At 41.2% G+C, this 26,024-nt stretch overlaps 1 protein-coding gene across 1 annotated transcript in view; it reads left to right on the top strand.

Annotated features, from left to right (window-relative positions):
* Positions 1-1,279: 1,279 nt before the first annotated feature.
* Positions 1,280-26,024, top strand: part of CRYBG1 (crystallin beta-gamma domain containing 1) — a 93,887-nt gene continuing 69,142 nt past the window's right edge. Inside the window, exons 1-2 of the mRNA XM_083731024.1 lie at positions 1,280-2,999; positions 3,140-5,682. Of these exons, the coding sequence (XP_083587150.1) occupies positions 5,093-5,682 (590 nt within the window). The 5' untranslated portion in view covers positions 1,280-2,999; positions 3,140-5,092. The remainder of the gene's footprint in view (positions 3,000-3,139; positions 5,683-26,024) is intronic.

The raw sequence follows: 26,024 nt of genomic DNA on the forward strand, positions 1-26,024 counted from the left end.
TGCACATAGCTTGAGTGAAGATATGTCTCTCTTGACCATGCATACCTTTTTTGAAGGTATTGCTAGTTCTTTGACAGACATTGCATGCTGATTCTCTTCATAGTTTCTCTGGGTTGAGTAGCTTACTTTTGCAACATCCAAATACAAGTTCTGCTGTTATTTTACTAATTCTGTTCCACCTGGTTTCCACTGTACTCATATAAGTGATATAACCTTCACCATGTTTCCATGAGTAAAGCAACATTGGAAATGCTGCATGTCAAAATTACACTTTGCCTGATTCTGGGTGCATTCAGATGTGGGGATTATTGAATTAGTTTTCCAGGTTATAATGAAAGCACGTCTGTCTTAGTTTCCTTTTACACTGCATTACCTTTTGCATTATTGGGACGCAGTGGCGCTGTGGTCTAAACCACAGAGCCTAGGGCTTGCCGATCAGAAAGTTGGCCGTTCAAATCCCTGCGACGGGGTGAGCTCCCTGCAACAGGGTGAGCTCCCGTTGTTTGGTCCTAGCTCCTGCCCACCTAGCAGTTTGAAAGCATGTCAAAGTGCAAGTAGATAAATAGGTACCGCTCCGGCAGGAAGGTCAACAGTGTTTCCGTGCGCTGCTCTGGTTTGCCAGAAGCAGCTTAGTCATGCTGGCCACATGACCTGGAAGCTGTCTGTGGACAAACACCAGCTCCCTCGGCCTATAGAGTGAGATGAGTGTGCAACCCCAGAGTCGTCTGCGACTGGACCTTACAGTCAGGGGTACCTTTACCTTTACCTTTTGCATTACAAATCTGTTCCTGCTTGATTGATATACCATTATGTTACACTAAATTTCATTCACACCAGTAGCTAAAGGAATCAATGGACATCACCACCCTTAATATGAGCATGCATGCTTCTGTTTCCCCACTATTCACCATGAAACTGGTGGAAAAGAACTATGCTGGAATGCCACCCCAAACTTAATCACATGGCATGATCCATGTAATTTCCCCACCTGGAACTTCTGAGGCATGAAGTTCCAGGTGGGGAAGTTACAGCACAAACCTCCTGTGGATTTGGGGGTAAATGGGGTTGAAAATGGATTTTTTTTCTGGGAACAATTCACACAGAAATGAGTGCTAAGCTTCCACTAGATTTCCAGAAGTGGCTTTTATGTTGTGTTAGATCATTTAAAACATGGAAATTACCAGGTAAGGAATCATCAGAGAAAAACAGAATAAAGTGCTATCTGACTGAAACAGTTTTCTATTTGGCGAAGACACTGAATCATTCCCTGGTTCTCCAGATAATGCTTACTATTTTTTTATTTTATTTTTTTGGTAGAACTAGTATTAACAAGCAGCTGAAACACGGAATACTTCCAATGATTATCATGGATATCACACAGCAGTAAAGGTATATAGTGCTAGTGCAACCCTGAAATGAATTACTAACCCAACAGATTCAAATAATGTTACTCACAGACATTACCACTGCATACCCACAAATGCAGTCACACAGATTATATAGGCTCATAAAATTCATTGAAAAGGTGTGACCAGTTTCTCAAGTCAAATCTATGTATTAATTTGGATCTATCTGTACTTCTCCATCTTGTGTAAGAATCTCAATATGCTAGGTTTTTCACCTTGTAAAAATGATACTTTAACTTATGCAGTATGTCTAGATTGAGCAGCTTGCTTGACAATTAGCCAGAACAATCTAGTATGCTAAACTTTTAGTAGCATAACTGGATTTTTATTTTGAAAGGAAGCTACAGTAGCTAGTGTTTCCAGCCACACCTAGAAGGCTGTGCAGACTTTCCTGCTGAGCAATAAATACGATAAAGATAGCAAAGCTGCAATCCTAGGGTTGCCATATGTGCGGAAAGCTCAATAACTTTTGGGGGTTTACTTTAAAAAAAAGCTCACTTTGGGGGTGTCCTGGTTTTTACTTTTTGAAATATGGCAACCCTATAATCCAGAATATATTATTACAATCAACTTAATGGAAAGAGGATTGTGGACTGAGGAGAATACTGTGTAGCATGCATTGGATAAAGCAATGGAAACAAGTTTAACATGGGGTTTACAACGTTTCTCAAACAGTTAAGACACCCTTCTTCTGAGGCATGAAGTTCTAGAGTGGAATAGGATCCTGGGACTGGCATAGTCTTCATCTCCCATCATTTAAGACCAGGCTACATTGAATGCCCTCTGACAATGGATCCAGGCTCATCTTTTTTGCCCAATCATCCTAATATAATTTGGGAAGAAAAGAAAAGCTGCTGCTTTGTTCTTTATGTTTTCCTAAAGTTAAGACCACTTTAGGAGATAGTCTTCAGGAGAACTCTTCTGTTTGATTCTTCCTGTAATGATAATATCTGAGAGGCATGAGAAGGAGGTGTTAAGCTCAGAAGGGGGGCTCTGAGCTCAAACTGTTTTGGGGACCATTGCTTTACAAAGACATCCATCCCAGAAAGAATACAATTTCATATGGCTTATTTTGGATTATTCATCTAGTTTCTTTATTGTTCTGACAGTTTCAGAACAAAAAGTGGGTAGAGCCTTACCATCATGGTTAATCCCAAGACACGCTGTGCTAGGAAATTGATGCCAAGGGTGGTGATTACTGACGGTGGTTCCAAGTGCAACATCAGAAATGACAATCACTAATGCCCCAAGTTTATGTCAGTGCATATTGAGAAGTGTAGTGTCATGTTTCAACTCCCCCAAATACTTGGGGGCTATGTGTGTTCGGTCTGACCAGGGATAGTCAACATGGTGTCAATCATCCCTGATCATCAGCCATGTTGGCTGGAGCTGATGGGATTTTAGTCCACAACATCTGGAGGGCACCAAATTCGCTACCTCTCAGATTAATATTTATTTTGAGGCTTTTCCAGCCAGAGCTTCCTCAAGGTGACTCACAACAAGCTTCATTTCACTTCAGCCAAACTTCCTTAAATGATTTGTGGACTGTGCCCCGTTAGGAAGTTCCTGAAGACTGATATGTCAAGTAGAGCAGTGTTTCCCAACCTTGTGCCTCCAGATGTTTTTGGCCTACAACTCCCATCATCCCTAGCTAGCAAGACCAGTGGTCAGGGATGATGGGAGTTGTAGGCCAAAAACATCTGGAGGCACAAGGTTGGGAAACACTGAAGTAGAGGTATACTATTAAACCAATAATTACTGAAATATTGTGAATTCTCCAATTACCCCTTTGTCCCTCTACCCACACAAATTACTCCTTTGCATGGAATAAGCGAAAATGGAATAAGTGAAAATTACCATTCTTTCCTGCCCCACCCAATGGAGCCTCCACTGGAACAGTTTACAGAAGAGCAATTCAGGATCAAGCCATAGTGTACATAGTGTAATTGAGTTTACTCAATTAAAATTATGAGAATTTCCTCTTGATTATAATAGATTTACCATTCTCTTCTTATGGTTGGCCCCAGTCTTCATCAGCTCCTCGTTTGAGCACTTGTAAACTTTGTTTCCATAATTGTCTACTGGAACTAACTATTTTTTTCTGCTTATATATTTCAGTTCCTACAATTGACAGAGTGCACAGCAGGTCTATTAATACACCATGTCTACAGTTCACAGAGGAATTAAACCAGATTACTTGGGTTAAGACCAAACAGGGTGTTTTCACAGGTGTTGCTTAAACTTGTTTTTTTGACATCTTTTAATGCCATTGTAAAGCCCACATAGGATTTCTGTTCTACATTCTGCCCTACATTAGCAAGATTCACATATGTCATAAACAATGAAAAGAAAATTCCAAGGTGCATTTTTGTTTCATGCACAACTAAGGGTTGTGTTCCTACTTGCATTGCTCTCCAACACTGCCTACTCACCAAACCTCATAACCCCCTCCTCTCTCCCTTTACACTTTGCCACCCCCACCCCATTTACCGTACACCTCCCCATGGCTGCCGTTGTGAACATAAAGCAGGCTTCCTTTCCTCTCTTTGCATGGCAAGAGAGAGCAAAGGAGAGAAATAAGTTTATCTCCCCCCCCCAAAAAAAAACACCTTATGCTTTTTAGGACAGCAGCAACCATCTTAATCCTGTTGAAGTCTCTAAGAAAATTAAGAAAATATTATGGAAAACTGATTAAGAAAATTGGCTTTTTATCAGTTATGATTAGACAGATTCTGGCATAACTGGTCTGAGGGTTGTGCTGTTAAAAGAAACTCTTACTCATCTGCAATACAAACATAAAGCCTTTTCTAGTAACAAGATGCTAGTTTGCATCTTTTGTTCTGATGTTTACAGCAATGCAGACTGAGGGAAAGTGGTAGAAGTTGCTCCACTTGAGTCATGTGAAACCATGCTAAATAAAACATTCCTGTATTAGAGAGAACAACTCTGGACTGATGGTTAAGCAGGCATAACACTCCATTATTAACTTCTGTAGTAAAATTCTAATAGTAGTTGTTAATTCTACACTATGATAACAGATCACCCTCAGATAAAAAGTGACCTGGTCAGATAAAGAGTGATATATGTATTATTTAAAGAGAGAAAGATAATCTTTATTTAATGTCTTGGTTGATGATAATTCTAGCATGACAGTGGACTTATTAATTGCCTAAGTATCTGTAAGGCACATCCTGCAAAACTCTGTTGTCATCTGATATGTCCACCGTCAGCTGGCAATAACTGGTGTTCTCCAGGTGCGTTCCGAGCTCTTCTTGCAACCCTTGCACAAGGAATCCGGGTCTGTGGGTAATCTCGGCCTCATCAGGAAAAACAAATGATAATGGCTTATAATTTGCACCCTCGGCGCGGATAAAGTCAGCCTCTCCCTTCCTGCGCAATAGAGCCCCGGCTAATGCGCTTCTTCCTTTGCGGAGCGAGATAACGATCGTCGGGCTTTGAGACGAAGGAATGCGAGGAAACTCCTCCATGAAGAGGAGGAGGAGGAGGCGGCAGCAGTAGGAGCAGCAGCAGCAGCAGCACGGGGCAAAATAAGTGAGTAGAGTGCAGCGCAGCGCATGGAATCTCCGGGGAACCCGGCCGTTTTCGAACGCTCAGCCGCGCCGAGGAGGCGTGGCCGGGCGTGGGCGTGGCTTGTCTAGTCTTGGCTTGGCTGAGCTGCCGCTGCCATGGCTTTTGCTGCCTTTAGGAGGCGCTTCGCCTTTCTCGCCAACCTCAACTGCATGTCTCGGCGCAACCAGGGCGCGCGCACAGGCGGAGCACCTTCTCATTCACCTGGCCAGCCTCTGGAGCCAAAGGCGGTTGTTGCTGCTGCTGCTGCTGCCGCCGCCGCCGCCGCCTCCGCCTCACAAGTGCCTCCGCCTGTCCGGGACCGGATCCCGTCGAGGACGCGAGCGGCGCCCAGCATGGAGAAAGGGGGCTTCAAGAAGCTCGGCAGGCTTTTCCACAAGAGCGAGTCCGAGGACTCGCAGCCGGACAGCGGCAGAGACGCGTCGTTCCCGTCGCCCTGCCCTTCCCCGTCCCTGAGTCAGGGGCGGCAGGAGCATCTCCACAGCCACGACGCCGACGTCGTCGCCGCCTCCGGAGAGCGCAAGAAGCGCTCGGCTTTCGGGAACTGGCGCCTCAAGAAGAAGCGCAAGGACCGCCCGGCGGCGCTGCCGGAGGAGGGGAGCCAAGGAGGGGCGAGCGAGCCCCCGTCTCCCTCGCTCTCCCACTTGTCCTACTTCACCACCTGGGAGCCCACGACCCCCACCAAAAGGTAACGCCCCCCCCCCCACTCCCTGTCAGGGCGCGCCAACAGCCACCTGCCTCCCCCCCCCCCCAACGGTCACCTCGCGTCCGTTGGTTTCTCTCTCCCCGCCCCGCCCCTCCGGAACATTCTGAGGGGACTCGGGGGAACGAGCTGCGCTATATGGGCATCAGTGTTTTTCGGGGCTCCTCTGACTGCGCCCCTCTTTATGTTTGAGGGACTTGTGTGTGTGTGTGTGTTTTGTGGAAGTGGCTGGGGCAACTCTATACGGGGCGGAATAACATCAACAATAATAGACGTCGCGTATAATTGTAGAGTAGGAAGGGACCCCAAGGGTCGTCTAGTCCAACCCCAAAACCTCTGCCCTCCGCCAGGCAGGTGCCCTCAGAGTGGCAGAGCATTCCCATTGGACAGGTGTGTGGTAAGGGCTACATGCCCCGTCTCCCCTCGTCGCCGCCCCCCCCCCCGGCCAAAGAGAAGCGAAACCGACGAGCAGCGTGAGGGCGCCCCCCCCCCCCCGCCAATCGCCTTAAAGGCACAGCGCTCTCTTCTGGGGTTGTTGATAATGCGGACCCAGCTGTCGTTGCCTCTGGCGTTCGCAACAGTTGGGAGTTGGAACCTTGGCTTCGCCTGCATTCGTCCTGCACAACGTCTCCCTACCTCCTGCAGCCCTTTCTTCGCGCGTTGTCTCCCCCACTCCGCCCTGGCTTTTAACCCAGGCTGCCATGGTCTCTGCTTTAAAGATTGTTATCTCTCAGTGCTTTGGATGAAAAGGAAGCTGTTTTGCAGGCTGTGCCAAACTTTATCTCTCCCGCGCGCTCCACCGCACCCCCATTTTTCAGCATTAGAAATATAGTAATTATAATAATAATTTATTATTTATACCCCGCCCATCTGGCTGGGCTTCCCCAGCCACTCTGGGCGGCTTCCAAAAAAAATATTAAAACACTGTAATACATATAGTAAAATCTGTTCGGATGCTTAAATGTAAAGCTGCTGCAGGGGGCACTAAAACAGACCTGGACAATTCGTATTAGTCACCTGGAGAAAGGTGTTTTTGGTTTTTTAAGATCAAACCTATTCGTATTTATGGAGGCTTCCCCTTGATTTCCTTTCCACTTCATTGTAGGAATGCTACATTACTTGAATTTTAGCTGGTTATTCGTAGGAAGGGAAAGTGTGACATCTGAATATGCTTTTACTAGTTGCAAGGGTTTGTATTTTTATCTTGGTGCCTTTAACCTAAGATGGAATGAGCTTAAAACCATTTAAACGTATCAATTTCTTGGTTGTCCTTTGCTTGCTCAATGTAAGAAATTGCATTGGTGGATTAGAACAGGAGGGGGAACTTCGGACCCCCAAATATTGATGGACTTCAATTCTCTACAGCCCCAACCAGCATTGCCAATGGTTGGAGATTACAGGAATCCAGCAGCTTCTGGAAAGCCACAGGTTCTCCACCCTTATATTAGACAACGTTCTACCTAGCCTCGCATTGTGTTTCCAACAGGGTCATCCAGATGTCCCTGAGAATCTTAAAAGCACAGCATGATGAAGGTGGCTCCCTCTTGCTGATCGTATCCAGAATCTGGCACTTAGGGATATATTCCTTCTAAATAGAAATATGAATATGAAGTTTTTGTTTAGCAGCAATGGCAAATAGGAAACAATTGACTGTCCTCCCATGACATTTTTGAAGCTGTGTAAAACTGTGGCCAACTCTGCATTTTGCAGAGATTAACCCAAATAGGTTAATTATGCATTGCATGAAGTACTTCTTAATTGTCGGTACTGAACAATAGTGCCATTGCTTGCCAACTGAGATTGTAGCATCCTTGTTACTTTTTAATCTATACAGTAACAGGTACATACATGATCTCATGTGCTATGCTAGCATCCTGGGTGAATAGAACTTTTGTTTATGTTTAATGTTTATCACTTTTTCAAGTCAATGTGACATACAAAATAAATTTTAAAACAAGTAAATATTTTAAATGTTCAGGAAACACTGAATAAAAAAAATATATTGGTAGCTAAGGCTGCAGTCCCCTATGTACATTTGGTTATTAAGGCTGCAATCCAGTTCACAGGGGGGTTGGTGGCAGCCTAAGTATCTGTGAACTCAGGAAAACTTAACATTGAGTTCAGATTTGACTACATTGTTATTTTGGTTTATTTATATAGTTCCATTGGTTTTACCAGCAAGATGAAAATTGAATATCTGTGTGTGGAAGATTTTCTCTGAGGCGTTCAATGCATGACCCTTTATACTTATAACAAATAATCTGGTGATACAGACAATACTCTTATAAAAAAGCAATCCTTACTACCTACTCTGCTTTATTTTGTTTGATATTTTTTTTGACATAGTAAAGCTCCTTTTGTGTGTCATCTTATCTTGTGTTAAGCATGTACTAAATGTAAAGAAATTAGATAAATTGTGCAAACAAGCATGAAGAGGAATTTCACACACAAAAGAAAGTTTCAGTCCAAAAGGGTCATATTTGTCTGTGAAAAAGAACTGAAGGATAATAGTCCATTACAACTATGTTCCTTATACCTGACCTATTACTCAAAATCTGTGCAAACTTGTAAATTTATGTTATTATTAATTAATATGTATTGCTTAGTAATAATCATTTCCATAGGAACAGTTAAGTTTTTATTAACATATTTTATGTGTACATCAGTTATTTTCTTAACAAACATAAATCATTTTATGCCTGAGGTAAAATTCCTGAGTAAAAATTCAAAATACAATCAAAATTCTGTTAAGTTTTTATTTACTTTCCAGATTAAAAAGAATTCTTGCTGTCTCCATCACTGAACCATCACTTTGTGTTCATTCTGATTTAAATCCCACTGAAAGTTTGAAGTAACTCTGCACAGGACATAGGAGCATCTTGTGGCACTGTGAAGAGTAACACATTTATCATGGCATTAACTTTCATACACTACTGTATAGAGTCCAAGTGGAGAGAGACTAGTCCATGAAATTTTATGCTGTAAATAAATATGTCAGGCTTTTGTAGTGTCACAAAATTCTCCTTTTTTGTGGCAACACATTAACATGGCTATCCCTCTGGAAAATAAGACGACCCAGTTACATGCATACAGTTGACACACAACCACGCTCATTGCGGTGGCCCAAAAGCGGCCAGAAAAGGGAGCAGAATGGGGGTTGTAATGGAGTGGAGTGGGCTGGGGCAGAACAGGCTTATGCATGTTCTGCCATTACTGTATATGCAATCTGGATTGCAACCCCTGTTCAAATCAGGGGTTACTTTATTGCAGCTGTTCTAGAATTCTGTAAATTGCCTTTCAGTGGAGTAGATCTCAGAGCATATTTTTTTGCTGGTCTGTCAGTTTAGATTCCACGAATTCTGTGGGTTGGTTTTAACTTTTAACCTTTAAAGCCATACATTGTCAGGGTTCTTGGGTTGGCTTGAGAAGGGGTCAGTGAAAGCAGGACCTTCCCAGACTCTAAAAGCTTCTGTCTGTCTGAGGCTGAGATGGAAGCTTCATGTAAACTGTAATGGTACAATGTTTGTCCAGTGCATTTATATCAGGGCTGGCCAAGACATTTTGGCACCTGAGGCAAACCACAAAATGGCACCGCATACCCCATTAGGGAAGAAGGAAGTGGGTGAAGCTCTACATCAGAAACAAAGGGAGAATAAAGATCTATGTGTGATGCTTTCCTTGGAGGATGGGTCTGCTGCTCCTGTCACCTCACCTTGCCTCAAGGGTGGGCTGGCCCTAATTTTTATATTTAGTATTTTTATGACTGAATATTTTGTGTGACAATTAGATTTTTGTATAATGCCTCATGTATTCTGCACAAAAGTTGCACAACAACTGGAAAGAATTTAGAAATATTAATAATTATTTGGTTATGTGAGTAACAGGCACCATTATATTTTATGAGAGGGCAATATATAAATGCTTTTATAAATAAAAAGTATTTAGATGAACAATTTTGTGCAAATTTTAGTGGGGCCATTATCTCCCCTAAAAAATCTTGGTCAGTTTTGTTTGTTTGTTTGTTTGTTTTTGTTTTTTGCTGTTTGAGTGCTGTTTGTTCCCTGCACCATTTTGTTACTGCATTAGCAGGTTTCTTCTTATTGGCTAGGTCAGTGATGGCAAATCTTTTAGAGACCGAGTGCCCAAACTGCAACTCAAAGCCCACTTATTTATCGCAAAGTGACAACACAAAAATTTAACCTGAATACTGATGTTTTAGTTTAGAAAAAACAACTCTTAAATTAACATCTTTTGTCTTAAAAGAAAAACAGAATAACAGCTTTCAATGATACAAACGACTTTTTATTGAAAGGTAAAAGTTTGCCTTATCCTTGTTTAGGAAATCATGAAAAAGGGAATTACTCCCAGACATGACCGTTTTGATAATTTACCTCTAAGAAACTCTTCTTTGGGAGATTTCAAAGCAGAAGCAGAATGGCCATATGTCATGGATGCTGTAGTTGAGTTCCCTGTATTGCATGGGGTTTTACTTAGATGACCTTCGGGTTCCCTTCCAACTCACCACAACCCAATGAAAAAAACAGTCTCCTTTGCCTTCTGCTGTGTGTCCCCTAGCAGCGAGGATCTTGCACCCATGGCAATGGGTGAGAGTTCAGCTTGAAAGTTTGCTTCCTGGCCTGACCAAGCAGGTGAAAAGGAAATGCTGAAGTGAAGCCCAGAGACATGCAGCAGTTCAGCACATCACAGCCTGGAAGGGAGGCGCCCCATCACAAAGTTGGAAGGGCAGTGTGCGCATTGAGTAGAACTGCACATGTGCAAGTAGCTGGTTTGCTGCCCGTGGGCTGCAGCTGAAATGTGAACGTTCCATTCCGCTGTCTTAATGCGCCTCGGTGCAGAATTGCCAGCAACCTGGTGGCATTTTGCTCTCTCCCGCACAAGCGGGCTTTAGAAGTGCAGCCTGACGGGCTAGCCGGCGAATCATAGGATTGTGGGGAGTTGGAAGGGGCGACGGCGCATGTGCTCACAGAGAGGGCTCTGAGTGCCCCCTTTGGCACACGTGCCATAGGTTCGCCACCGCTGGGCTAGGTGATCAGGTAGCCAGTATAATGTAAAGTCAGTTTCAGTGTAAGGACAATGTTCTTTGCTCTTACTTGCTCTCATTTTGAATGGGCAAACACTTTTGGCACTATTCATGCATTCCCTGAGATTCCAAAAGACTTGCAAAAGGCTTCTTTAAAAAGCCACTCCCCAATTTTAGCTCTGGCCTAATCAGTATACTGTATGTAGATTTCAATGAGAAAAGTCAACCTAAAGTGTAAATATTGGTTCTTGAATGTAATGTCAACTTAGTTTGTTGCATTCTCATTTATAATTTATAATATGAATAATAAGTTTATTCAAATGAACAGGAACTTTGGAATGTAAATAGAAATATCAGCAAATATTTGAAGATAGTGTGTGTGTGTTTGTGTGTGTGTGTGTGTGTGTGTGTGTGTGTGTGTGTGTGTTGTATGGTTAGTCTTCCCTCCTTGTTTTTAAAAAGAAACTTCGTACTCAAAGAAGCTCATTCCATAAACCATGAAGTAAGCATTTGTTATGACATCTCACACACAGGTTAGTAAGAGCTTTACTCTTTGGAATAGACCATCAAATAACATAGAAAATGAAATAAGAACACCTGAACATTTATATGGCTAGTTCCATGTCTTCAAAGTGTATTAGGCAGCTCAGTACTGTATTCAGTAAACCAATATTGTACCCATAATTGCAAACTGAGTGGGGATTTTGGCTAAAAGATAGTAGCATACCTAAGTCCACCAATTGAACTTATGGGTGAGGAGAGTTCTGAATTGGAAGCTTTCTTGTTTGTGGCTCAGGCTGCAGCACAATCCTTTACTCAGATGCAAGCCTCATTGATTCCAATAGGGCTTTTCCCCAGGTAAGTCCATATAGGACTGCAGGCTTTGCTATTATGCAACAGTCTGTGTTGAATGAGAGGGGCTGGGGAGTGTGTGTGTGTGTGTGTGTGTGTGTGTGTGTGTGTGTAGTGTGCCACTTATTAAACAGCAAAGGCTGTAACTCATGCTACTTTTTATTTTTCAAATCACTGTAATGATCTGGTAAATTAGATTTAAGATGCTTATTGAAGCTATTTGTTCCCAGCTTCTAATTATGGTGCTAAATCTGAGGATGGTCCAACATTTTATCTGTAGAATTTTAAAGGAGCAGAGTTGCAGTCCAACTATTATGTCTGCCTCTGTTTAAGTTTGTAGGGCTTCTAAAATGCATAATACATCTTTTGACTTTATGTAGCCCTTTACAGAAGCTGCAAAGCTGTAAGACAGGCTTCCTCATCCTCGGCCCTCCAGATATTTTTTTGGCCTACAACACCCATGATCCCTAGCTAGCAGAACCAGTGGTCAGGGATGATGGGAATTGTAGTCTCAAAAACATCTGGAGGGTCGAGTTTGAGGAAGCCTGCTGTAAGGGAATAAAAACCTAACAATGCATGAATATTACAGTAAAAATTTAACATAAAACATTTCCAATTCTAATGTCCTTTTCCTCAATGCATGACGACCACCTGGCTGATTCTTAAATTATTTCATTTTGTATTTTTTGGTATTTTTAGGGTGCAATCATGTTTGGGGGTTTTTAACACCAGTTAACATAAATCTCATTACGTTTGATGGAACAGAGTTGCATCCCTAGTATCTCCCTCCCCCCCCCCTTTAAGCTTGTGCCACCAAGGCTTCATCTGGGCACTGAAAAACTCTTGTAACAAGACAAGCATTTGACCATAGAAAGAAAAGGCAAATACACTGGTTTGGCATGGAGACAAAAGGTGTAGTAAAAGGATGTAAATGGATAAAGAAACATAATTGACCTAGACATGAAGAAGTGCTACATGATCAGTGGGAGACACCAAATTAACTCATGATTTATCTCTACTAATATTTCTTTTGCTCATTTTCATGGTGCTGTGCTATACTTTTAGTACTAGAAGTGTGGGAACAGTGTCTCAGGGCATATGCAAGATGTAATATTTTGATGATTGAATAATTGAAGCTTACTGAGGGTTGACGTGTCCTCTTATTTTTATTTTTTTTGGCAAGTTTTATGAAAACAGAACATTTGTAACATAACATTCCTACCCCGCCCATGGGGCTTTGCAGAGCAGTGAGGCCACTGCCACATCTGTAGCCCATAGTGACAATGGTAGAGGATAGGTAGTGATCTAGGTTGATCCTTACCCGAGCTCAGGTTACCAGCAGTTGAGTCCATATTAGGCCAATGCCATCGCCCCAAAACAGGGAGACCAGCTCAAGATCCAACAGATCTCAGGCCAGCTCAGCCCCATCTCCTCCCTGCTTTGTTTCTTTCCACTGGGTTCTATTGGTGGAAATACCACCTGCGGGCCTCCTGCCTCAATGTTTGGGAGCTGGTTGCTCAGCTGGGACATGGCCATTAAATCCAAACTCCCTGGTGTAAAAGGGATTAGGGTTGCCATGCTAATCATTATGTTCTGGATTTATTTATTTTTTATAGTACAGTACATGTAACAGTGCTATCAGTGTGGCATTTCAGATAAAGCACAGCTTCCCAATGTGCATGAAATCATTCTGGCATCTTTGTGCTGATTTCTACCAAACACATGCAGAATTGTTTTACCAGAATCAAAAGATTTCCCCCCTTCCATCTCCAAAAGAGGACCTAAGGGGGCAGGGAAATGTTCCTAAGCATAATCCAATACAGTGGTACCTCGGGTTACATATGCTTCAGGTTGCATGCGCTTCAAGTTACAGACTCCACTAACCCAGAAATAGTGCTTCAGGTTAAGAACTTTGCTTTAGGATGAGAACAGAAATCGTGCTCCGGCGGCATGGCGGCAGCAGGAGGCCCCATTAGCTTCAGGTTAAGAACCGTTTCAGGTTAAGAACGGACCTCCAGAACGAATTAAGTACTTAACCCAAGGTACCACTGTTGTTTGAAATTCAACCGCAGCAGCAGCAACATTTTCTATAAAGTGAGTGCTCTCTTTTCAGTCCTCTCAGGCACTAATAAAAACTCCTTGAGCATCTGTGCAATACACACACACACACACCTCTGATACATATTTTTCGAGATTGGTTCGCAACTTTACTATAATTTTATTGTGTTTTTGAGGATAGAGGTGTGGTGCTGTGGTCTAAACCACTGAGCCTCTTGGGCTTGCCGATCAGAAGGTTGGCGGTTCGAATCCCCATGACAGGGTGAGCTCCTGTTGCTCGGTCCCTGCTTCTGCCAACCTAGCAGTTTGAAAGCATGCCAAAAAGTGCAAGTAGATAAATAGGTACCACTCCGGCAGGAAGGTAAATGGTGTTTCTGTGTGCTGCTTTGGTTTCACCAGAAGCGGTTTAGTCATGCTGGCCACATAACCTGGAAAAACTGTCTGCGGACAAACGCTGGCTCCCTCGGCCTGTAAAGCGAGATGAGCACCGCAACCCCAGAGTTGTCTGGACTTAACTGTCAGGAGTCCTTTAACTTTTTTTATGCTGAAATATGAGGTACCAGAGCTCAGTCCTGGACTTAATTTGAATACTGTATTTTTACAAGATACAAGAGAGTAGGGTATCGTTAATAAACATGGTGTTTTTATGAATTTATAACGGCTGCCACTGATTCAGGAAATCTAGATTATTTGTTTGTATATGCAGGGTAGGATTCATCTAATGAGTCCTGTCAGCAGAGGTCTTTCTGAAGGAATTCCACTTGCACAATGGGGCTTCTCTCCCCACCCCTCCCCTTGCACTTCTCCAATTGTCTTGGGTGTGGTTGGGAGAACCCTGGAAACAGTGTATGGGGGAAACGGGGGGTATTGTTCTTGGGTATCTTTGTAGGTAACAGCAATATTTTTGATCAAACATAATTGTCCTTGAATTTATTTATTATTTCACTATTGTCATGTAACACAATATAGGACTAAACTGAAGTTAGGTCTTCTAAGGTATCATTCAACAGCATCTTACACAAAACACATTTTAAAAGAATGTCAATGGCAAGCTAGGACAAGTCCTTACTATTGCCGTGAAATAGTAATTACTATGAATTAATGAAATGTGGAATGTACCCTTTCATGAAATATTGGAGTACTACTCTACCCATAAAAAATAAAAAGTAATCTTTCAGAGCATAAGGATTATATAGATAAAATACAGCAAATATTTGTTGCAATTAATGGTTCTGCATCACTTATGACTAGGAAGTAATTGCCCTTGATATTTCATGATAAAATTCTATTCCTGTTATAATTCTTGCTTGTTAAATAAGTAGTGCTACAGATAGCTACATGATCCCACTTTTGGGATAATTGTTTACATAATAAATTATTCTTAGAAGAAATAGTCCTTAAGGTGTATGGATACATCAACATTTCATTCACTATCCACTATAGTGGATGATTTTAGCTTTTTTCATTAACACATATTGGTTGCATGTAACAGAGGTGTTATGTGGGAGCTGGCAGCCTGTGTGAGAGATGTATGGCATACTGGGCTCAAATGGATTAAGCAAGGTGCTTTTTCTTGGAATGGGTCACTGGAGTTGTGTGGTTTATATCCCATGGATTGCTATGCTGAGAAGATCTGGGCATTGTATGGGCACTGGACATGTAATAAATGTATGGAATTCACTACAAAATGTTGTGATGGTCATTGTCGTAGATGGTTTTGAAAACAATGGAATTTCAGGGTACAGAGACAGCAAGCCTTTGAGTGCTTGATGCCTGCAGTAAATCAAATGGATAAGCTTCCTGCTTCTGAACTTTCCACAGTTGGCTGGCTGCTGTCAAAAAACAAAATCAGTTGGGCCATGATTTGATTCAGCAGGCTTCCTCTTAAATCCGTAAAGATAGTCTTGAAGGCATAAGGCTTGTTAAAATATCAGACTGGATACACATCAGAGTGTTAATATATATGTGGGCCCACAGATCCGATTTTTCTATGTGTGCTTTTGAGCATGTTTGTCCACATCTTAGTGCTTTTCACTTGAACGCCACCTCAGTCTTTCCCATCCACGCTAGTGGGCTGTGAGTGTTGGGATATATTTGTATTATGTATTGTTGTCCTCTCCCCTCAATCAGTACATCCCTACCCACTCTGAGTTCCAGAAACTTGAGGTTCATTGTGGACATGTGTGCAGGTATTTGTTTACCTATGCATGTGGCTATTTTAAATTATTTTTGAAATGTTTTTTGATAAAACACTTGAACAAAACAGTGCTTTGATATGTGTGTGTGTGTGTGTGTGTGTGTGTGTGTGTGTAATATAATATAATATATAATAGGTATGTGTGTATTATGAGTGTACCCAGTGGAGCCCACTGAAGAGTACCTCACAACAGGAGTAGGGTGTGTGTGGTAATAGATGGCACCCAGCAAAATGCCACCAACATGTTAGAAAACAAGCAGCTGTACAATGTACATCCACCATTGAATAACACGCAATTTTATGTTGGATTTTTAAAATCTGTCTATCAGGTATGTGTAGGCAACCACTTTGATAAAGACAACATTATGTGAACTCAAAACATGCACAAATGGGATGCATGAAATCTGCTTTAAACTGTACACTGCCTCACAAGCCAAAGGGGAGTCAAGCAGGATTTGCAATGGCCAGATAATAAGCTTAAGTGTTTGTGATTCTTTGCTATTCCCCAGGACTTTCAGAATAATTTGCTTAATAGTTTATACAAGTTGTACAATTAGGTGTTGTGCAGATTTTGGGGTGCATGATATATTATTATTTGTTTTTAAAATGGCACTTAATGTATGTATTTTGGGGCACATCTGATTTCATATTGGAGTTTCTTGGTTTTCTGGTGAAATCAATTCTTGGAATTAGCTTATGATTAGCTTATGACCTTCTCTCTCATGCAACTAGGGCTTTATCACATTGTATACTAAAACAATGAGAACAGTATTGCAAGAGAAAGTTTAAAATATGTCATATGTATATTGCTTATACTCTGTGTGGCAAAGTTGTTGCCTGCACGCTATGGTTCCTAATATATTGTTTACTTTTCGCATTTAGCAATACTTCACCTCACACCTTGCAATAGTATCATTGTCATGCTGCATGTTTCAACTGGTTGACAAGCAAATGCAATCACATAGTGTAAAATCTTATGTTGTGTGTGTGTGTGTGTGTGTGTGTGTGTGCACGCGCGCATGCAAATTGTAATAAGGCATAAGAAATCAAGTGATTATCTGATAGAAAGATATATTGACTATTCATTGTGGAAAACCTGATGATATTGGCACATCAGATGTCAAAGAAATAAACAACTACCTGATGTTTAGAAGATATCTGAAGGCAGCCCTGTTTAGGGAAGCTTTTAATGTATTTTTAATCTCTTGTTGGAAGCCGCCCAGAGTGGCTGAGGAAAGCCAGCCAGATGGGCAGGGTATAAGTAATAAATTGTTGTTGTTGTTGTTAAGTTATATTCATTTGGTAAGCCATGACATTCCTTTATTCCAGCTCTTTGCTAAATTCTTTCATTGAGATCAGAGGCACCAGTCAGGAGGATTCATGATGGAATGAAGCACCCTTACCTTCCTCCAAATATACATGTTTCAAGTGACACACAAACACCTAAAAGTACAAAAAAAAATCCCTTTTGAGTTTCACTGATTTCACTAAAAGAGTTACTTGGCAGTATAGGGGAGGCTCTCTGTGGACCTTCAGAAGTTGCTATACTACAGCTCCCATCATCCCTGGCCCATTGGTCATGCTGCCTGGGGCTGCTTAGAGTTGGACTCTAAGAGCATCCAGAGGGCCATAGGTTAGTCCAGTGTTTCTCAAACTTAGATATCCAGCTGTTGTTGGACTACAACTCCCATCAACCCTAGCTAGCAGGACCAGTGGTGAATTGTAGTCCAATGGGAGTTGTAGTCCAGTGACAGTTGGAAACCAAAATTTGGGAAATACTGGGTTAGCCACTTTTGTGGGGAGATCATTTCCATTGTTGTATTTCAGAGCAATTAAATTCTGCATTTGTGAGAGAAGACGATGATGATAATCTGATTTCTATGTGAGTACCAATAAATGTGATCATTCTCTTAGACTGCTGCACAGGAGCTTTCTTAGAGATCACAGTACCGAGGTGAGGATGCTACTTACCGCTCCTTTTTCTCATGATCCTATTAGAATGGACTTCAGAAGGGATTTCTCAAGTTGGTGAAATTTCAGAGGCACAATCAAACTGCTCGATCCAGCAACTTTCAGCTTGCTGTAGTTCACTGCCATGTTTTTCTGTTCTTGTAGCTTAGAGGTTTTTTTAAAAAAGGAAGGAGTTTGGTGATTTTAACTCATCCTGGGGAGACAGTTTCTCACCCCCACCCACCAGAAGAAGCCATGCCCAAATCTTTCTTGTGATGTATGAGTGCTCCACTAAAATAATAGTGGGATAACACTGCTAAGCCTTCTAAAACATCTGTCTATAAAGTCACCATGGTGCCCAGATGTTGAGTTCTACTCAGTACCTAAATGATGAGTATTCTGGTTCATCTCATCCTTCTCATAAACTCAGACTATATAGTGCACTAGGATGATGGTGCATACGGTGTGTGTTTTTCACAGTGAATGTATGTCACTGAAGGGAAAAGATTCAGATTTAGAAACCTTGCCAGTGTAGAAAAAACAATGGCATTGCCAAGCCACTTGCCACCTGACAAGTCTGCTCCTGTGAAGTCAGCTGTTTAGTTCCTCCTCAAAAGGCCCGACTGAAACTATAGGAGCACACATACACTTTGCATAAATCATTCAACATCTCTCCCAGGCAAGCCCACGTGTGCTCAGTTTTAGAAAAACACAATCTAAACCTCCAAATCATTTCCTTGTTTTCATTTAAGGAAAATACAGTATAGCTAAAGATATTTAGCAGAAGGAGTTTAAATAATTATTTATAAATTAAGAGAAAACCATGTGTGTAAATAATTATTTTGTATTCAAAGTATGAAGTTTATATACCTCACTGAAAATAAATATATATTGGCACTGCAGCATCCTCACTGCTTGAAATATGGGAGAAGGAAGAGGGTTTTATAGCAGGCATAGGCAAACTCGGCCCTCCAGATGTTTTGGGACTACAGCTCCCATCCTCCCTGACCACTGGTCATGTTAGCTAGGGATGATGGGAGTTCTAGTCCGAAAACATCTGGAGGGCAAAGTTTGCATATGTCTGTTTTAAAGGGTTGTATCCAAAGCAGCATGAACAGTGTTCAAGGCATATAATGGGAATTCCTTAGCTTCCCTCTTCCTGACCTGTACACCACCTCCCTAAAAATTGTTTTGAAAGGTTTCCTAATCTGCTGGTGCAAATTCTGAGGGTGCATGAGCAGCTGCAGGAGACAAGAGAGGAGGGTGTAGGCATGTTGCAGAAGCAGACGTTGGCTGTGTAATCCAAACAGCAGCACTGAATGCAACCTATAGAGTTGGAAGGGTACCTGAAGTCATCTAGTCCAGCTCCCTGCTGCTACAGGAGATTCCGGCTGCAACACCCCTGGAATGTGGCCACTAGCACTCTCCTTTAAAACTGTGACTATCTTTGTCTGGCGCCAGTTCACACATGCCAACATATTATGACAACTTCAACAGTATACGTGTCTTCACCTGGCAAGCCTATGCAAACCATGTCATGCCAATGGTTTTTCACCAGACCACTGCTTGTGTATTAAGTGGCCACCATCCCATGGTTTGAATATATGAACATACCTTGGACCTACCATACACAACATAGCCTTTCTAGAGTTTAAAAAGTCATTATTCATAACAGAATTCATTGCACTATCGGGGGGCGACATATGCTAATTTCAGATAAAAAACGTTGGTAATTTAATGCTTGGAAAATGCAGTATCTCAATGAGAGAGAAGAAAAGAGAAGTGGGTATACAGTACGTGTATTCCACTAAATTAGGGTGAAAGGTTTTTCTTTTCCTGAAAGATGCAAATGAACCAAATTGTTTTGCTTTCTAAAGTATTTGGTCTATTTCCTTTTGCATCTATCTATTTCTACTTTTGTTTTTTCATTTTCATGCATCTGCCTCTACTACCTTGGAAAGGTTCAACTGCCTACTTAAGAGCCATGAAGCCATACCATGTGGAAACAGTTCAAACCAAAAAATGGATTGTGGAGATCCATTCTAGGCCTTACTGACAAGTTAAACATGAACAAAAGTAACAAATTATCAGATAGTATCTACCAAAATAGAACTCAAGTGTGAAACTGCTAACAAAAATAAAGAACATGTCCCTAAGAATGGTTTCTATATCTAAGGGCTGGAGAGTGGCAATGTAATTCCAATTTTTAAAAAAGGATATAGGGGACATGAGGAAAATTACAGGACAGTTAGTTCTGGATAAATTGTAGAACATGGTTAAGCATAGTGGAGGAATTCTTTGTCACCCTAATTTGATCATTCTGTCAGTGTAAGGAGTTCTGCTTGTCAGATGGAATGATACTGCTCTTCTCCCTTTACATGCTGTTCTGGTTTAATATCATAAAAACAAGTTAATGCACCAGACTTTAAAAGTCCAACTGAAAAAAGGTGGGTTTTCACCTGACATCTAAAAGAATCTAAGGTTGTGGTGAGACACGCTTCAGTGCGGAGGTGACAAAGTCCCTTACCAAAGGATTCTGAGCAAACCTTTCTCCCTTTCTCATAATACTAGAACCTGCGATCCTACAATGAAGCTGAAGGGTCAGAGAATCAACCCAGGCAAAATTAAGTACTTTGTCAAAGCACATAATTTAGCTATAGAAAGTTTGCTTTCCTAGGCAAAGTGTTTGCTTTCCTTGGTAAAGCATTGGTGTCAGAAGATCAGGGCTAGGGCTCTTCTTCTTCTTCTTCTTCTTCTTTCCCCACCCATCTGGCTGGGTTTTCCCAGCCACTCTGGGCAGCTTCCAGTACACATAAAAACATAATAAAACATCAAACTTAAAAAACTTCCTGATACAGGGCTGACTTCAGAAGTCTTCTAAAAGTTGTGTCGTTTATGTCCTTGACATCTGATGGGAGGGTGTTCCACAGGGAGGGCACCACTGCTGAGAAGGCCCTCTGCCTGCTTCACTGTAACTTCACTTCTCACAGTGAGGGAGCCACCAGAAGGCCCTCAAAACTGGATATCTGTGTCTGGGCTGAACAATGGGGCGAAGACACTCCTTCAGGTATACTGGGCTGAGGCTGTTTAGGGCTTTAAAGGTCAGCACCAACACTTTGAATTGTGCTTGAAAATGTACTGGGAGCCAGTGTAGATCCTTTAGGGCCAGTGTTATATGGTTCCTGTGGCTTCTCCCAGTCACCAGTCTAGCTGTGGCATTCTGGATTAGTTGTAGTTTCTGAGTCTAGCTGTGGCATTCTGGATTAGTTGTAGTTTCTGAGTCACCCTCAAAGGTAGCCCCACATAGAGTGCATTGCAGTAGTACAAGCAGGAGATAAACAGAGCATGCACCACTCTGACGAGACAGTGCACGGGCAGGTAGGATCTCAGCTGGCATACCAGATGGAGCTGGTAGACAGTTGCCCTGGACATGGAATTGACCTGCACCTTCATGGACAGCTATGAGTCCAAAATGGCTCCCAGGCTGTGCACCTGGTCCTTCAGGGGCACAGTTACCTGCTGTCTCTTGATGTCAAGAAAGACTGTAAGATGCAGCAGAAGTTGGAATACCAATGCAGTGAGTTCTGATGCCATGCAAAAGAATTATTTGTAACTGAGTAAACAAATTATTTAATTTCAGACAATGGTGAGTGTTATAGTTGCTGTTTGAATGAGATTTAATATGTTTGTGTGCAGGCAGAGGAGTCAGCTGAGGAATCTGACTGCTAGAAACTGCAGTGATGGAAAGCAGCAGGTCTTTCCAGTACTTTGTGTGTGGCCTTCTGTCAGATTTCCCCCAAATGTATTCACATTGCATGAGAGCAAGAAGCAGAGAGCTCTCAGCTGCTTCACGTGCATGAACTGTAATCTGATGGGTGGGGGAACTACTTTGAAAGGCGTTTTTAACCTAACCATGTTTTCAGTCACTGGATGCATTTTAAATAAAAGGACACATTCTACTCATGTAAAAACATGCTGATTCCCGGACCGTCTGTGGGCTGGATTGAGAAGGCGATTGGCCCTGGGCCTTAGGTTGCCTACCCCGGACCGTTAGCATGATCAGAACTAGAAATCTGAAGTCAGGAGCTGGAGCTGGAGTATGGAAAGACCTATGTGAATCATTATGTTAAAAAACATGCACTGCACTGTTTGATTAGCCTGGGGCAAATTTCTGCCTGAAATGACCATGCCTCATATATAGCAGCTCATGTTTACACAAGGACAAATTACAACATTTGTTGTAAATGATCTAAGATTTGAAAAATTAAGTTGTCTGCCTCAGAGCATTCAATGTACAGTATCACTCCATTCTTAATTTTCATAATTCTTTTTGTCTGTTGAAGCAAAAAGAAAAAAAAGTGTTGGAATTAAAAAAAAATGTTTGTTAAGGTTCCCAGGCTGATGCATAACAATCTGATTTTTTAATTAAAAAGTTACATCTGATTCATAAGTGCTTGTGTTCGTGTAGGATTTCTTAATGTTAAATCCTTCTTTCTTGTCTCACACTTATCTCTTCTGACATTGAACTTGCAAAAACAACTGTTTGTCTTTTCAAATCAAGCTGAGTTGACCATAGTTTATTATTTATAACTATTCAGATTTTACAAACTCAGTCTGAATTCCTGATAATCAGGTGATAGGACTTCATAGGTGCTTAACGCTTTACTTCTGAAGTGCTGGTGATCAGCGGGACATCAACGCACAGTGCCAGAGTCGTGTGTGATGCTTTGGTCAGGCATTCGGAGCTCTGCGTCACCTGACATTATTGTGACACAGGGCAAAAGTAGGCTTTATTTCACTTGGGTCAAAGTCCCAGTTTGGCAACCCCCCATGCACATTTGAGTGTATAGAGAGAGAGGGAGGGAGGGAGGGAGGCTGGGAGCCTCAATGTCACCCCTCTGGAGGTATAACCTGGGGCAAAAAAACTGGTTAGCCCCCCTCCCCGGCTCTGCTCTGACTTCAAGTGATTGATAGTATGTTTGTGCTTCTAGGGCAAATAGGATATTTACCAGGGAGAAGAATTTAAATTAGGAAAAGGGAAAAGCCTCCCTTCCCCAGTGCCACAACCCAGATCCAGTTTAGCCACCTGTTGCTACTTTTCAACTTTAAGAAGAAAAATAGGAAATCTGATTACACTATCTCTCTCTCTCTTTCAGTTCATCTTTATTGGCTTCTTTTAGCATACATTCATAAAATCACATTACTGCATAACATTTTGAATTTTCCTGTCATTAAACAAGTGATTCTAAAACATAATAAGGAAAACAAAGGTATATTCTTAATCATTTGATTAATTTATATTCCATTTACATGTCTGATCACACTATCTAAATCTTTAAGGCAGGTTATCACTTTACAATATATTTTGCATTTTTCTTTCCCCTTTGAAAATTGGTGTGAGGTGTGAAACCTATATTTTAACTTGTAATGCTGAATTGAGCAGGTGTACCAGATTTCATTTTGATATCCCAAAAAGATGCTACAAAAATGTGGTTTGTTCTATCTATTTTGCATTCCCCAAAGTCTTCATTTTTGTCACTCAGTAATGTAACTAATAAACCGCATGGCTTCTCATCAGATTTTAGATGCCTTATTCTAGAAATATGTTGTGCTTAGTTCTTGGGTTGTGTAATGTATTGGCCCACTGGGCTTGCCATAGGTGAATCTTCCTGAGTCACCTCTCAGGCAGTTTGCTTTTTGTTTCAGTTTTTCATTACAAGTATCAGCATGCCTCAAGGGGTTTCCCTTCATATACCATGTTGCGTAAAAGTTTACCTTTTAAAAAAACATGTTCGCTGTGTGACCATGTCGTCATGATATTGCTCAACGTGTGTGTGTACTTGCTTCATCTCAAGGCTCATCAGATTCTACTGGGTAAAGAACCAGATGGGCTTCTGATATTTCTTACAATGCTATTTCATTGTCTTTTACACCCTGACTCTCTTTATAAACCTTTATTACTTGAGATCATAGTTACTTTTGTACATCACCCAGCATAATGTCTAATGGACCCAAGCTTGTAACCCTGAGGCAGTGAAGAAATGCAAATCAAACCATAGCTACCAATAATCTCACACATTATTTCCTTTTATGTTACATCTTTATGACTACTTAAGCTGTCTGTTTTAATTGTTTTTCTTTCATTTTTTCCCCCTGAAAGCTTTCTAAACCTTTTTTTTTTAACATCACTATAGAGTAAGGCTTAAAAGTTGTAAAAAAAACCCAAAGATTTAGAAAGCTCCTTGCTCCATAGAGAATTTATTTCACTAAGTAGAATGATGTTTACAATTCAGGTTTTACACAAGTAAAACTTGTGCATTACATTACTTGGCAGGACATTATGCTGAAAAACTTTGGCAGTAGTCCACTGCTGGCCTTTTCCATGCCTTTATTGAGAACAAACCTGATTATCCACTGACATTTCTTGGAACATTAATCTTCTTTTGCTTTCCAGCTGTAATTCTTGTAAGTATTGTTCCCTAAATGTATCAGTTTACCAGATGCTGACAGAAATTAAGGAAGAACATTAATTTCATGTCTTGCTTATACATGCCTGGGAGAATCTGTCTGGCACTGTTGTTGCAAGTTGAAAGCTAGAAAGTTGGGTAGATCCAGACGGATCAAACAAAGCACTTCCTGTGTTCTCTCTCCCTTATTGTTATGTTGCTGAAGTTGGTTACTCATTCCCAGTTCCTTATTTGCTTGAAGATTCACTACACAAAGGAAAGTCAATATGTTCCTGAACTCTACAGTAAAGGGTTTCTTTTTGCTGAAACCTCCATATTAGCATGACCGGAGGACTCTCCCCTTTGAGGCCAACAATTTTATTCATTCAAAAGTATCATGGTTGTGCAACACTCATAAACATGTGATGACATCTAAAGACAATAAATAATAAAGACCTGAGCATCACAAAATATGCTTTGGGCCACCACATATAGCCACACATCTGGAAGAGTGTTTTGTAGGAGATTCCCTTTTCGTATGAGATTCCCTACCCAGCCGAGAGCCTCCTCCAGGTGCAAGTCACCATCAAGTGCATCTATGCACACCAAACATAGCCAAAAGATGTAGAAAAACATAAAGGTGCCTACCCCCAAGATATGTTTTGGGCTACAATAAGTTGTACACCCCACATATGGGAGAATGTCAGCCACAAGATGTTGGATGCTACCTGGCCCAGTGCATCTTCTGGACACAAGGCACCATCACATGTCCCAATGTACACCAACAAAAGCAAAAATAACTAGGGTGAGAAATGAGAAAAATGCTTAAATTGTGCAGATTAGAATGGATGAAACAGTGCCATCTTTCTTCCATCAAACTGGAATCAGCTAGACTTGCTATAACGAACTATTGCAAACATTTACAGTGGTACCTCAGGTTAAGTACTTAATTCGTTCCGGAGGTCCGCACTTAACCTGAAACTGTTCTTAACCTGAAGCACCACTTTAGCTAATGGGCCTCCTTCTGCTGCCGTGCCACCGGAGCATGATTTCTGTTCTCATCCTGAAGCAAAGTTCTTAACCTGAAGCACTATTTCAGGGTTAGCGGAGCGTATGTAACCTGAGGTGCCACTGTATAAGAGTGCATTTGGGTGATATTTAATAGCAAAATCAGTTGAATCCACTAGTCATTTCCACATTGGCTGCTCATCCTTTGTGTAGTCTTGAGATGTAATTTATAAATCTTTCTACCTAGTCAGATGCACATGCTCTCTCTGCATTGGGAGTTTTGCAGTCTGACTGTTGTAGGGAAAGATGTGGCAGTTTGTTGTTGAGCATAACAAAAAGTGTTGCCAAACAAATGTGGCATTAGATGAATGCTAAGAAAAATTAGTTTATGAGGCTTACTTTTTGAAAAATACATCATGTATTCAGAATATTTATAAAACTTTCTTATTTGAATATCTTGAGACAGTGTACGAAATATGACATATATAAACTGTAACAAATATTTTCATTTTTGTATGGTTTTTAATTGTACTATAATTGTTGTAAACCACTTTTATATTATTTATGAAACTGCAATAACCAAACATTTTAATAAATAAAATAAAAAGAAAATACTATAAAATGTTATCTAATTGCTCTCATAGTTGATAAGATCAAATTGCAGATTGGATGTTGACTTAAGCCATGTTTAATTATTCAAAACCTATGGAATGTATAAAGTGGGTTATAATGGTCACATATTAATATAATTGTATCTTTATGACTGTGCCTTTTT

This window comes from Podarcis gaigeae (genome assembly GCF_964106915.1).
Source record: "Podarcis gaigeae genome assembly, chromosome: 3".
In the NCBI taxonomy this organism is placed as follows: Eukaryota; Metazoa; Chordata; class Lepidosauria; order Squamata; family Lacertidae; genus Podarcis; species Podarcis gaigeae.